The sequence below is a fragment of the Amaranthus tricolor genome, chromosome 9, assembly GCF_026212465.1.
Source record: "Amaranthus tricolor cultivar Red isolate AtriRed21 chromosome 9, ASM2621246v1, whole genome shotgun sequence".
In the NCBI taxonomy this organism is placed as follows: Eukaryota; Viridiplantae; Streptophyta; class Magnoliopsida; order Caryophyllales; family Amaranthaceae; genus Amaranthus; species Amaranthus tricolor.
The window spans coordinates 21,237,958-21,251,281 of NC_080055.1; the positions used below are offsets into that span (position 1 = coordinate 21,237,958).

The 13,324-nt window shown below is 31.4% G+C and overlaps 1 protein-coding gene across 1 annotated transcript; it reads left to right on the plus strand.

Moving 5' to 3' along the window:
• The first annotated feature begins 8,480 nt into the window (after positions 1-8,480).
• LOC130824477 (putative glucose-6-phosphate 1-epimerase) lies at positions 8,481-12,159 on the plus strand. The gene is made up of 7 exons (XM_057689508.1): positions 8,481-8,718; positions 9,989-10,063; positions 10,131-10,342; positions 10,482-10,616; positions 10,906-11,008; positions 11,102-11,201; positions 11,839-12,159. The coding sequence occupies exons 1-7, from the start codon at positions 8,575-8,577 to the stop codon at positions 12,051-12,053; spliced, it is 984 nt and encodes a 327-aa protein (XP_057545491.1). The 5' UTR covers positions 8,481-8,574; the 3' UTR covers positions 12,054-12,159.
• The last annotated feature ends 1,165 nt before the right edge of the window (positions 12,160-13,324 follow it).

Sequence of the window (13,324 nt, forward strand, 5' to 3'; positions counted from 1 at the left end):
TATATATATATATATATATTTTCGACCCATAAGAGGTGGGTTAGTAAATAGATTGACACATCTTCTAAATGATCCATGCATCATTTTCATCTATTTTCGATTACGCCCAGTTTTCTTTGTATTACTTACTTAGATCCCAAATTAAATACGACTGATATCTTTAAGTAATAAAATATTATTCTGAGTCCCAATAAAATAACATACTTAAAATTTAATACCCAAATTAACTTAATTAATTATAATTAAGCCGCTAAAATCGGGCCTGTCTCATAGATATTATATTGCTTCAAATTTTCGATTAATGTTGTTTATGGAGTTTATTTTTGTGATTTTCTTTACTCATTAATGCTTGTTCTTCAATTTATTCAATATCTCAAGGCTAAATTCGATTTTTGTTCGAATTTTTTTGGATCGTCCATCTTCTTCATTTTTGTTCGATTAATGCTTGTTCTTCAATTTTTTATTTTCTCATTGAGTTTAGGTTTTATTAATGCTTGTTCTTCTTCATTTTTGTTCGATTAATGCTTGTTCTTCATTTTTGTTCGATTAAGGCTAAATTCGAGCGTTTACTGTTTAGTCATTGAGTTTTTAGTTTGCAATTTAAGGTTTACTCTATTTTTTTTTTCTTTTACTGATTTTGGCTTGTGTATGAGGGTTTATTAATGCTCCATTTTCTTTACTGATTAGTATCTCAAGTGTTTACTATTTTTTTAGGTTTTTTAATGCTCTAATTTTCTATTATTCTTGTGTGTGAGGGTTTATTATGTGATTTTCTTTACTAATTAGCTTAAATTATTAATTATTCCATGTCTGTTTAGTCGTTATGGCAAAACAAGAGGTGGCTTAAGTTTGAGGTCAGGCCGTGAACGAGGTAGTAGATTTCCAGTTGATATTCCCTCCACCTCTATTGCCCTCAACACAAGAAAGAGGAAAGGTGAAGAAAGTGACAGGGTCCAACAAAGGCCTTTAAGGTAAATTTATCCAATAGTATCTGGAATTCCAACATTGTAATTTTAGATTTTTTTTTTGCTTATTTTAGTTAATTGTTGTGATGTTGAGGCTATTATTTAGTAACTCTATATGATTAACTTTATAGAGAAGACAGTAATTAGTCATAGTAACCTTTAGTAAAGACAAAGTATCTTTTTCTAAGAACATAGTAGCATTAACTTTGACAGCAAAGTTTTTTCAAATTACAAAAGATAAGACAATTACTATACATAGTCATAGTAACCTCTAGTCATAACATAGTATCTTGTTCTAAGAACATAGTAGCATTAACTTTTACAACAAAGTTTTTTCAAATAACTGCACACAGTAATTTTTTAGTACCTTGATTCTTGAATATATTTTAATTTTTTAGCACATAGTCATAATTATATTTGTTTATATGTGCAGTTATGAACATTGTATAATTTTCTTGTTGTTGAGAGGTTGAAATCTACATTTCAAACAAAAAGTAGACCTTATCAGTTGATCAAATTGATGAAGGGGTTTACTGAGAAACAAAAAACTTCAATTAGAGAAATTGGTTTTGGGGGCTTTCTCAGTTTGAAGTTGTGTAGAAATCCAACTACCATGCTTGGTTAGCTTATAGATAGTTTTGATCCTGGTAGTTGTATGTTTTGTATAGACTCTTTGAATTGCTTTCTATTTTTCGAACATGATGTGTTTTGCCTATTATTAAACCTAAACAAAGACGTAGAAGTAGTTTCAAGTTGTGCGAACAAATATAATCCTGATTTCCCTTTGAAACAACAATTTAGATCTTTTTTTGGTTTTGAAGATATAAATGTGGCAATTCCTTTAGAATTGCTTGAACGTTTGATCCCTAAGATGACTGATGGGGGGATGAGTTCAAACAGCTTTTTGTTTTGCATGCTATTTCTTCTTTTTTAGCCCCTACCCATAACAGAACAATTAATCTTAAGATTGTAAAGTCTATAGTTGATCCAAATAAGATTAGTACAATCAATTTGTTAAGTATGTTTTGGATCATCTTTGTGATTCTGTAGTTAGATATCGGAAAGGAAAGTTGCAATTCTTTTGTGGATGCATTGTTTTGCTAGAAATTATATATTTTCATCATTTGAAGTTTAAGAATATCTCCCTTCCATCCTCTTTACCTCTTATCTCTCACTGGACCGATAAGGATGTATCCAAAAGAATTTAGAAGGAAGTATCTGCTAAACATTTTGGTAATGGTATAATTTTGAGCACATATCCTATTAGTGAGTCGATGGTTTTTGAGAGTGGTCAAGCTGTGGGGGTAAAGGTGAACCACATTATTGTTGAACATCCAAGTTCAAATGAAGAACCCTTCAAAGATCAACCATCGCAAAACGATGAGAAAATTGAATTTCAATTGCCTCTGAATGCAATGCGAAATTCTAATATACGCCAATTAGTTGGTGATGTAAGTATAATCTTACTTTTTTATGTTGCCTTCTTATTTATATTTTTTATATAATATGTCATTGTTACTTCTTTTTCAACATAGTCACTTTCTTTTAAACAACATTGTAACGTATACTGACTTCTTATTTCTTTTTGAAGGAAATATATGAGCTGCTTTTGCTCATGTGGAGGGACACTCAAGTTGTGTCTGGTTTTTACATGGACAAAATTAAATTTTTGTTAGAACAAAAACGTTCATTGTCTTCTCCTGTCCCTCAACCGGATGTTCCTTCAACGTCATTTACACCTTTTTCACAAACCCAATGTTTTTTTATGAGCCCTACTATTCTGAATACAATTGATGAGATTGTTGATACAGTTAAATGGGTCACCTTTATTCCAGAAATGGTGAATGAGGGTAATGTTGTGGGTGAGGGCAATGCACAAGTGAATGAGGGTATTGTTGCGGGTGATGACTTTGTTGCTGATGTATTGGGCGATGCTTTGTTGGATGAGGTTGATACAGTTGAGTTGGATAAAGTTGTTGAGGAGGTTGTTAATGATGTGTTAAACAATTCAGTTCTTTTTGAAAGCCATGGGTTTGAGAATGTGTTGTTACATGGTTGGGCAAAGTGTTCGATTCTTTCTAGAGGTGTTATTGATAAATTAACAATGTTCCACATTTAATGAAATCGAACAAAAAATACATGAGAACTCTTGGGTCGTTGCTTCAAGAATCGGCCGATTATTGTTTTGTTATAATAAATGTTTTGACAGTGGGTGAGTTTTATTGTTTTATTGGTTTTTTTGTTTTTCTAATTCATGTATTATTTATTTATTTATTTATTTTATTCTTTATGTTTTGACACGGTAAAATTTTTAATTATCTCCATATACTTATTGGCATTTGAAAAAACACTTGATGGAACTCATTAATAAACAAAAATACATATCAATTATTTTGATTTGTAAATCACTTCAAAAAAAACAAAAAGCAATAAAGTAAATAAAATAAATTAAAATCCTTAAAGCCCTAACCTATTCATCTTATAGGGGTGCTTTGTCAATATTACAAATCACTGTTATTTACTTAAACCATCTTCATTAATGAATGTGTAAATATTACCAAAAACCAAACCTTAGTAGTAAGCAAGAAAAGTGAGTGAGTGAGAAAAAATAAACAAAACAGAGATTATTTTATTTATCATATTTTTTTTAGAATAAATTTAATTCGTCATATAAAATAATGCGTGTTGATTTTTGGCAAGAATCCAAAAAAGATGGAAAAATGCAATACAAATGCAAAAATACCTCGGCGGTGAAGCCAGAAGGAACTCGAAGAATGACTTTGTTGAGGCCATTGATGCCTTTAACTCCGGTGGAGCAAACTAAATGCATCAATGGCCTCGACAAAGTCATTCTTCGCGTTTCTTCTGGCTTTACCGCCAAGGTTATTTTGCATTTGCATTGCATTGCATTTTTCCATCTTTTTTGGATTCTTGCCAAAAACCAACACGCATTATTTTATATGACAAATAAAATTTATCCTAAAAAAAATATAAAATATGATGAATAAAATGATCTCTGTTTTGTTTACTTTTCCTCACTTACTCACTTTTGGCTTTAAGGATTTTAATTTATTTTCTTTACTTTATTGCTATTTTTTTTTTTTTTTGAAGTGATTTACAAATCAAGGTGATTGATTATGTATGTTTGTTTATTAATGAGTTCCATGGAGTGTTTTTTCAAATGCCAATAAGTATATGGAGATAATTAAAAATTTTAGCGTGTCAAAACATAAAAAATAAAATAAATAAAAAAGTAAAAAATTACATGAGTTAGAAAAACAAAAAAACAATAAAACTCATCTACTGTCAAAACATTTATCATAAACAAAACAATAATCAACCGATTCTTAAAGCAACGACCCAAGAGTTCTCATGTATTTTTTGTTCGATTTCATCAAATGTGAAACATAGGTAAATTTATCAAAAACACCTCTAGAAGGAATGGAACACTTTGCCCTACCATATAACAACACATCCTCAAGCCCATGGCTTTCAAAAAGAACTAAATTGTTTGACACATCATTAACAACCCCCTCAACAACTTTATCTAACTCAACTGTATCAACCTCATCCAACAAAACATCTCTCAATACATCAGCAACAAAGTCATCACCCGCAACAATACCCTTATTCACTTGTGCATTGCCCTCACCCGCAACAATACCTTCATTCACCATTTCTGAAATAGAGATGACCCATTTAACTGTATCAACAATCTCATCAATTGTATTCAGAATAGTAGGACTCATAAAAAACGTTGGGTTTGTGAAAAAGGTGTAGATGAAGTTGAAGGAACATCGGGTTGAGGGACAGGAGGAGAAGACCGTGAACATTTTTGTTCTAACAAAAATTTAATTTTGTCCATGTAAAAACCAGACACGACTTGAGTGTCCCCCTCATAAGCAAAAGCAGCGAAAAAGGAAGTTGACTATGTTGAAAAAGAAGTAACTATGACATATTATATAAAAAATATAAATAAGAAGGCAACATAAAAAAGTAAGATTATACTTACATCCCCAGCTAATTGGCGTATATCAGAATTTCGCATTGCATTCGGAGGCAATTGAAACGCAATTTTCTCATCGTTTTGCGGTGGTTGATCTTTGAAGGGTTCTTCATTTGAACTTGGATGTCCAACATCAATGTGATTCACCTTACCCCCACAGCTTGACCACTCTCAAAAACCATCGACTCACTAATAGGATATGTGCTCAAAATTATACCATTACCAAAATATTTAGCAGATACTTCCTCCTAAATTCTTTTGGGTACATCCTTATCGGTCCAGTAAGAGATAAGAGGTAAAGAGTATGGAAGGGAGATATTCTTAAACTTCAAACGATGGAAATATATAATTTCTAGCAAAATAATGCATCCACAAAAGAATTGCAACTTTCCTTTCCGATATCTAACTACAAAATCACAAAGATGATCCAAAACATACTTACACCAATTGAATGTACTAATCATATCCGGATCAACTATAGACTTTACAATCTTAAAATCAATTATTCTGTTATGGGTAGGGCTAAAAAAGAAGAAATAGCATGCAAAACAAAAAGCTGTTTGATCCCCACCATCAGTCATCTTAGGGATCAAACGTTCAAGCAATTCTAAAGGAATTGCCGCATTTGTATGTTCAAAACCAAAAAAAGATCTAAATTGTTGTTTCAAAGGGAAATCAGGATTATATTTGTTGGCACACCTTGAAACTACTTCTACGTCTTCGTTTGGGTTCAATGGTAGGCAAAACACATCATATACATCGTGTTCGGAAATTAGAAAACAATTCAAAGAGTCTATACAAAACATACAACTACTAGGATCAAAACTATCTACAAGCCAACCAAGCATGGTAGTTGGATTTCTACACAACTTCAAACTGAGAAGGCCCCAAAACCAATTTCTCTAATTGAATTTTTTTGTTTCTCAGTGAACCCCTTCATAAATTTGATAATTGATAGAGGTGGAGGGAATATCAGCTGGAATTCTATTACCTCGTTCACGGCCTAACCTCAAACTTAAGCCCCCTCTTGTTTTGCCATAACGACCAAAAAGACATAGAATAATTGATAATTTAAGCTAATCAGTAAAGAAAATCACATAATAAACCCTCACACACACAAGAATAATCGAAAATTAGAGCATTAAAAAAACCTAAAAAAATAGTAAACACTTGAGATACTAATCAGTATAGAAAATGGAGCATTAATAAACACTCATACACAAGCCAAAATCAGTAAAAGAAAAAAAATAGAGTAAACCTTAAATTGCAAACTAAAATCTCAATGACAAAACAGTAAACGCTCGAATTTAGCCTCAATCGAACAAAAATGAAGAAGAACAAGCACTAATAAAACCTAAACTCAATGACAAACTAAAAAATTGAAGAACAAGCATTAATCGAAAAAAATGAAGAAGATGGACGATCCAAAAAAATTCGAACAAAAATCGAATTTAGCCTTGAGATATTGAATAAATTGAAGAACAAGCATTAATAAGTGAAGAAAATTACCAAAATGAACTCCATAAACAACATTAATCGAAAATTTGAAGCAATAAAATATCTAAAAGCTTCGAAGGTAAAAAACAGAGTAAACTTAAATGTAGCCTTGAACTTAAGAAATTGAAGAACTGAAAAATCAAATGTAGTCTGAACAAAACGTTAATACTCAAAAAATACATGATAAAAACCTAAAAAAACAAATCGATTGTAGCCTTGAACAATAAAACCTAAAAAACAAAAAATGCATCATAAAACCAAAAAATAAACACATACCAGATGAAGAAGATGGACGATCGCAAAATCTTCGAAGAAAAATCGAACGTAGCCTTGAATAGAAGGAATTGAAGAACTTAGAACTTGAAGATGGACGATCGAAAAGCAACTGACACAATCAATTGAAGAAAAATCAAAAGTAGCCTTGAATTGAAGAACTTGAAGAACTTAGAAATTGAAAGCACGATCGAACAAGCTTCGAAGAAATTGAAGAGAATGAAATTGAAGATTAAATTGAAGAGGAAGAATAAACGCTAAACGCATGAGAGAAAACAGAGTACAATTGGGTTAATGCATTCTGAAAAGATACTGACACAAGCAAACAAATGGGTTATTTTCTTGAACCGGTTTCAAGAAGTAAAAACCGTATAAAACAGCTTCTGAACCGCGTGCAAGGATGAAATGCATCCAGACCATTGATATAAAATATCGACGGCTCAAAAATCTTCTCACCCGGTCATTTGATCTCATATATATATACATATAGGGTCGCGTTCAGGTGAACACCACGGTTCTGAGAACCGTGAGAACCAAAAACTGTGTTACTTTTTTACAGAAAATGTGCTACTTTTGCACAAAAACTGTGTTACTTTTGTTTTTAAAAAAATCTGGTATTTTTTACCAAAAAACAGTTACTGTTAGAAAAAAATACAAATCCAAATTAACACGTTTTTCTGAAAAAAGTAAGACCTTTATTTATATATATATATATATATATATATATATATATATATATATATATATATATATATATATATATATATATATATAGGGAGAAGTTCAAGTGAAAACCATCCTTATACAAGAACCGTGAGAACCATAAAAAGGTGTTACTTTTTATATAAAAAGTTGTTACTTTTCCAGAAAAACGTTTTACTTTGCATTTATATTTTTTTCTGAAAGTTACACTTTTTTGGTAAAAAGTATCAGATTTTTTTAAAACAAAAGCAACACATTTTTTGTGCAAAAGTAACACATTTTCTGTGAAAAAGTAAGACATTTTTTGGTTCTCACAGTTCTCATATAAGCTTGGTTTTCACTAGAAATTGACCCTACATATATATATATATACTAATCATTTAATAAAAACTGATAATACAAATTTATTAATCAATTTATACAATTATCTTTTTAAAATAGATTGAATCTGAATACTTTAAATTTTAAAACTCTTCGTATCCATTTAATTTTGCTACACAATACACAAAAAGCCTTTATTTTAATTTTAACCATATAGCAAAAACACTAATAGTGCTCTCCTAATAGCCTGCATTGTTTACAATATAATGATAACAGAAAGAGTGGGGTTTTCCTTTGTGGATGTATTTTGTTTTGGTCTTCCTTCTCTTCGTGCAAAGAATTTTTTTGTCAAACTCTATCTAAAAATTTTTTTATGTTAAAATTCAAAACTACCTAGAAAAAATTGCACGTGCGTTGCACATGCTACACTTAATGGAAATTTAGATAATTATCGTTATTGGTACTCTTTAGCAAAGAAATAACTTATTTTAGGTATATTTTTGACAAAAAAAATCATATGTACTTTTTGACAAAAATCCAATTTTTGTTAGTAGTTTCAAACAATTTTTTCTTAATTTTAGTAAGTTATTTTATAGTTTTATAGCCTTACATTTATTTTTTAAAAATAGATATGGGCTGGTAGGGTTAATACTCTTATAATTAAACCTTGATTCATGTTCTTCCTCTTTTTTTTTGGAAATTTGGGAAGATATTATTAATATGACATTGAAGAAGGAAGGACCAAGACTGCCGATATGAAAAACCCCAAAAAGAGGAAAAAGCCATTGAAAATTGGCCATCACGTTAACAATGGCGGCGTCGTCAAGTAAACAAAAGAAAGTAAAATTTGTAGATCCTCCTCAGTCACCACCACTTGTTCCGGTGGAGCAAACTAAAGGCACCAATGGCCTCGACAAAGTCATTCTTCGCGTTCCTTCTGGCTTCACCACCGAGGTTTTTTTGCATTTGCATTGCATTTTTCCATATTTCTTGAATTCTTGCCAAAAACTAACACACATTATTTTATATGACGAATAAAATTTATCCTCAAAAAATAAAATAAAATATGATAAATGAAATGATCTTTGTTTTGTTTATTTTTCCTCATTCACTCACCCACTTTTCTTGCTTACTAATAGGGTTTGGTTTTTGCTAATATTTACACATATTCATTAATGGGGATGGTTTAGGTAAATAACGGTGATTTGTAATATTGACAAAGCATCCTTATGAGGATGAATAGGTTAGGGCTTTAACGATTTTATTTTTTTATTTACTTTATTGGTATTTATTTTGTCTTTTTGGAGTGATTTATAAATCATGTGGAGATTGATTATGTATGTTTATTAATGAGTTCCATCGAGTGTTTTTTCAAATGCCAATAAGTATATGGAGATAATTAAAAATTTTACCATGTAAGATTTTAAAATAGAATAGTCAATCTGAGATTTTATGTTGTCATTGGTTGCTTTGACAAATACGTCCACTTAGGAGTAGAATAGCTCAAAAGAAAGAAAATGAGTTTCATATATTACTCCGCACATTTGAAGAAATCTCATATAATTAATCGTGGTCTTTCTAAAAGCCAAATACCATGCACAATCATCCAATCAACTATATAATTTATCTAATCTTGATAATTATATTACATACTTTCTTAATTTGATTTAATTTCTGAACTATATAACCATTATAGATTTAAACAACATATTTATTTATTTTAGATACACACAATATAGATATACACATAATTATATAAACTTTGGATAAAACTTAACTTTTTAATCTACAATTTTTGTACTATACTTTTAATACAATAATAACATCAAATTGATTTTAAGAAATTATGTAACACAAACTCATTCCTTTTCATGAGCATATTCTTGAGTGTATATACATCTCAAATCCCACATTATAGAAAATAAGAAAGAGTTAGACGAGCGTACAAGTGATTTATAATAAGGCTTTTGGAAAAGTGGTATAAAAACAAAGCCTGCAAGACACAAAGCAGAAAATATCTTACAAAGCAGATAATGGTGAAGCGGTAACGAGAGGGATGCAATTATTGTAACACCAAAATATCGGACAAAACCATAAGATATAAATACTTCTAACTATGTAGCTAATGCGATGCGATGCGGCCTTATGGTTATATTCATCTTGTGTCAACTTATTAAGGACATTTTGTATAAATAATATGTCCTCCTTTTATTTGTTGTTGAAGGTGTACTTTATGGGTGGTCAAGTGACTTCTTGGAAGAACGAAGTTGGACAGGAGTTGCTTTTTCTAAGCAAGAAGGTGCGTGTGATGATCATCTTTATGTTGTAATGATGATATGATGATTTATGTTATGTTGGACTTGCAGGCTATCTTTAAGCCCCCAAAGGCAATTCGTGGAGGAATACCAATAATATTCCCTCAGTTTCGCAACCTTGGAACGGCCACTCCTCATGGGTTTGCAAGGAATAGAATTTTCAAGATAGATCCTTACCCAACTCTTCCTCCAACATCTAGTAAAGCTGATCTTGATTTGCTTTTAACTCCTCATGAAGATGATATGAAATATTGGCCTTTTCGGTATAAATATCATCTACTGTATTAACTGTTACTCATTTTTGATATATATTATATATATCCAAGTTTACTCATTTGATTGAGACCTTAGGTTATGTTATATACTCTAACAGACATGTTTTTTTTTTTTTTGGTATTGTAGTTTTGAGATTCGTCTGAGAGTGAGCTTGGGTCTTAATGGAAAACTGACGATGAAAGTCCGCATTAGAAACATTGATGCCAAGCCCTTTAAGTTTACTTTCGCTTTTCACAACTATTTCAATGTATCTGATGTCGGGTACGTTTTAAACTGATGATTAAGGCTTTAAGATATGTTATATATTCTAATTAACATATCTCTCACACGAGAGCCCTTTAGGCTAGAAGTATGGATGCAACACAGACTCTCCACATATTTGACGCTGAACATGTGGTTGAGATTGGAACCCATGATCTCTTGTCAAACTGGCTGTGATACCATGAACCAACTCAACTAAAAGTTTAAACTGATGTTGAGTCCCAAGATATGTTATATACTCTAACAGTATTAACCTAGCTAGGCTATGAGATTGTTTGTTTGTTTTCAGGGAAGTAAGAGTAGAAGGACTAGAGACTCAATATTACTTTAATGACACCATGAATAAGGAGCGTTTAACTGACCAAGGAGATTCCATCGTATTTGATGAAGAAGTCAGTCTCTTGTTATTCTGATCTTCTTCTCCTTCTCTGTGAATTTGAAACATATATAGACATCTCACTTAAATGTTTGATTGTGTTTAATAGGTTGACAAGATATTTATCGAAACACCAGATAAGATTTGTATTCTGGATCATGAATCCAAAAGGACTTTTGTCATAATTAAAGAAGGATTACCAGATGTTGGTATGCATATTTTCTCTTATTTTGTCACCAAAGACTTTTAATTTGGAGAGGTTTTCTTAATATGATGGTGAACAATCATGATAGTAGTTTCCGATAGAATATATAACATATTCTATGGTCTCAACCATCAGCTTAAGCTAATGGTTTAGTTGCTCTCTTGATATGGTATCAAAAGTCAACGTGATAAATTAGTTACGAGTTCAAATGTCATTCAACCCTCAGTGCTAGGTAAGAGGAGGGTAGGTGTCGCATCTAGTCGTTTCAAAGTTTAGGGGCAGGGTCGAATTTTGTTAGTGTGTATAACGTATCTCTTAGTTTGTCACCAAATAGTTTTAAATCATGAGATTAGTTTTCAATAGTGTGTATAACATATCTTTACGCCTTAACCATTAGCATAAGCTTTTGGTTAGTTTCTCTTTGGACATGGTAACAAAAGTCGACAGTGACGGAATAATTACGAGTTCAAATGTCATTCAACCCTCAGCACTAGGTAAGAAGAGGGTATGTGTTGCATCCACATTAGTAACTTTTGCTTGTCAGGGAAACTAATGGTTAAGGCCTCATGATACTGTCTGGGCAAAGTTTAGGGCTAGGGTTGAATTTCATATGAGTAATACTTAGTAATTGCGTATTGCAGCGGTTTTGAATCCATGGGAAAAGAGGGCTAAGGCAATACCAGATTTAGATAACAAGGAGTACAGAAAATTTGTGTGTGTGGTTCCAGCTAGAATTGAAAACTCAATCACACTGAAGCCAAATATGGAGTGGACAGGGATGCAGGAACTACGCGCTGTTCCGTCTACTTGTTATAGTGGCCTGCTTGATCCTCATAGTCCCGTAAGGAACGACTGATATATCAAGCTTTCACTACCAGCTCTTGTCGATGTCCGAAATTACATACTCTTCTGTTCCTTTGAATTTGTTATATTATTGAAATTCATGATCTGATTTTGACAAAGGACGCTTTTGGATTTTGGTAACAGATGTGTTTTTGAGCATTTTTGAAGTAAAAGTCAGTATAGTTACCCTACAAGCTAAGGTTTGTAATCTCCAACATGAAGTAGTAGTCACTAATTGTAAATTTTGATAGCATTGTTAGATGAATATATACTCGTGATTTGTATGTTAATATCATGATGAATGGGTTTATGTCTTGATTGTGAGATTAGTATGATATGGACTAATCTAAATGGATTTCTGGTATGAGCATATGAACTAATCTCACTATTTTGAATTTCATTTTAAGTTCTTAAAATTTTGTAATCTCCTCATTAGTAGCCTAAATTAACACACAATTATGACCTGTCCCAATAATAAACTGGTCCGCTAAATAGCTAATTGTTTTAATACAAATTCTTGTGAGAGACGGTCTCTTTTAGAGATCATTTCTAATTAGGCTGGCCTAAAAATGAAAATATAGAGTAAATTTCTCAATAGGTATTAAGAATATTGTAAGTAATCATTTAGAAAATTTTAAGTACTTAAGTGCTTACTCGGTGGACATTAAGTATATTGTACGTAAACATTAAAGATATTATAAGTAGACATTAAAAATATGGTAAGTAGGCTAGTAGACTAAATTTCTCGGTAGACATTAAGAATATGTAAGTAGGCCATTTAAGTACTTTTTCGGTGGGTATTAAGTATATTGTAAGTAGACACTAAGGATAATACAAGTAGGCATTAAAGATACAGTAAGCGGATATTAAAGTTTAATGGGCTGGGCTTGAAAACGTCTTTCAAAGAGACAAACCAGCATTTGTTCTAACTCAGCCTTAAACCCAATGGATTTACTCGCCCATTAATATGGAAATCAAACTTGAAGATCAGGATGACCAAGTTAACTTGAAGACGCAAAGTGCCAAAGAAAAAGAAATAATTTAAACTTGTGAAGACATCAAGCTTGTTAATATGAATCTTTTAAACCATCATAATGAAGTAAATTGGAGTGGACAATCAAACTTATAGATTAGCATAGCAAAAGTATGTGGATTTAGATCGAGACTTTGACCAAATTGTTTAAATGGGTTAACTCGATCTGATCTATTTATTAAATGAGTTAGATTAAGATCAAAATTAAAGAAGTTAATTTTGTATCAAATCAATCAATATAACCTAAACTT

Excerpts from the sequence above, each read along its gene's own strand:
- LOC130824477 (XM_057689508.1), top strand. The coding sequence starts at position 8,575 with ATGGCGGCGTCGTCAAGTAAACAAAAGAAAGTAAAATTTGTAGATCCT. Across the intron at positions 10,064-10,130 it reads TGCTTTTTCTAAGCAAGAAG|GCTATCTTTAAGCCCCCAAA; the intron begins GTGCGTGTGATG and ends TTGGACTTGCAG. Across the intron at positions 11,202-11,838 it reads AGAAGGATTACCAGATGTTG|CGGTTTTGAATCCATGGGAA; the intron begins GTATGCATATTT and ends TGCGTATTGCAG.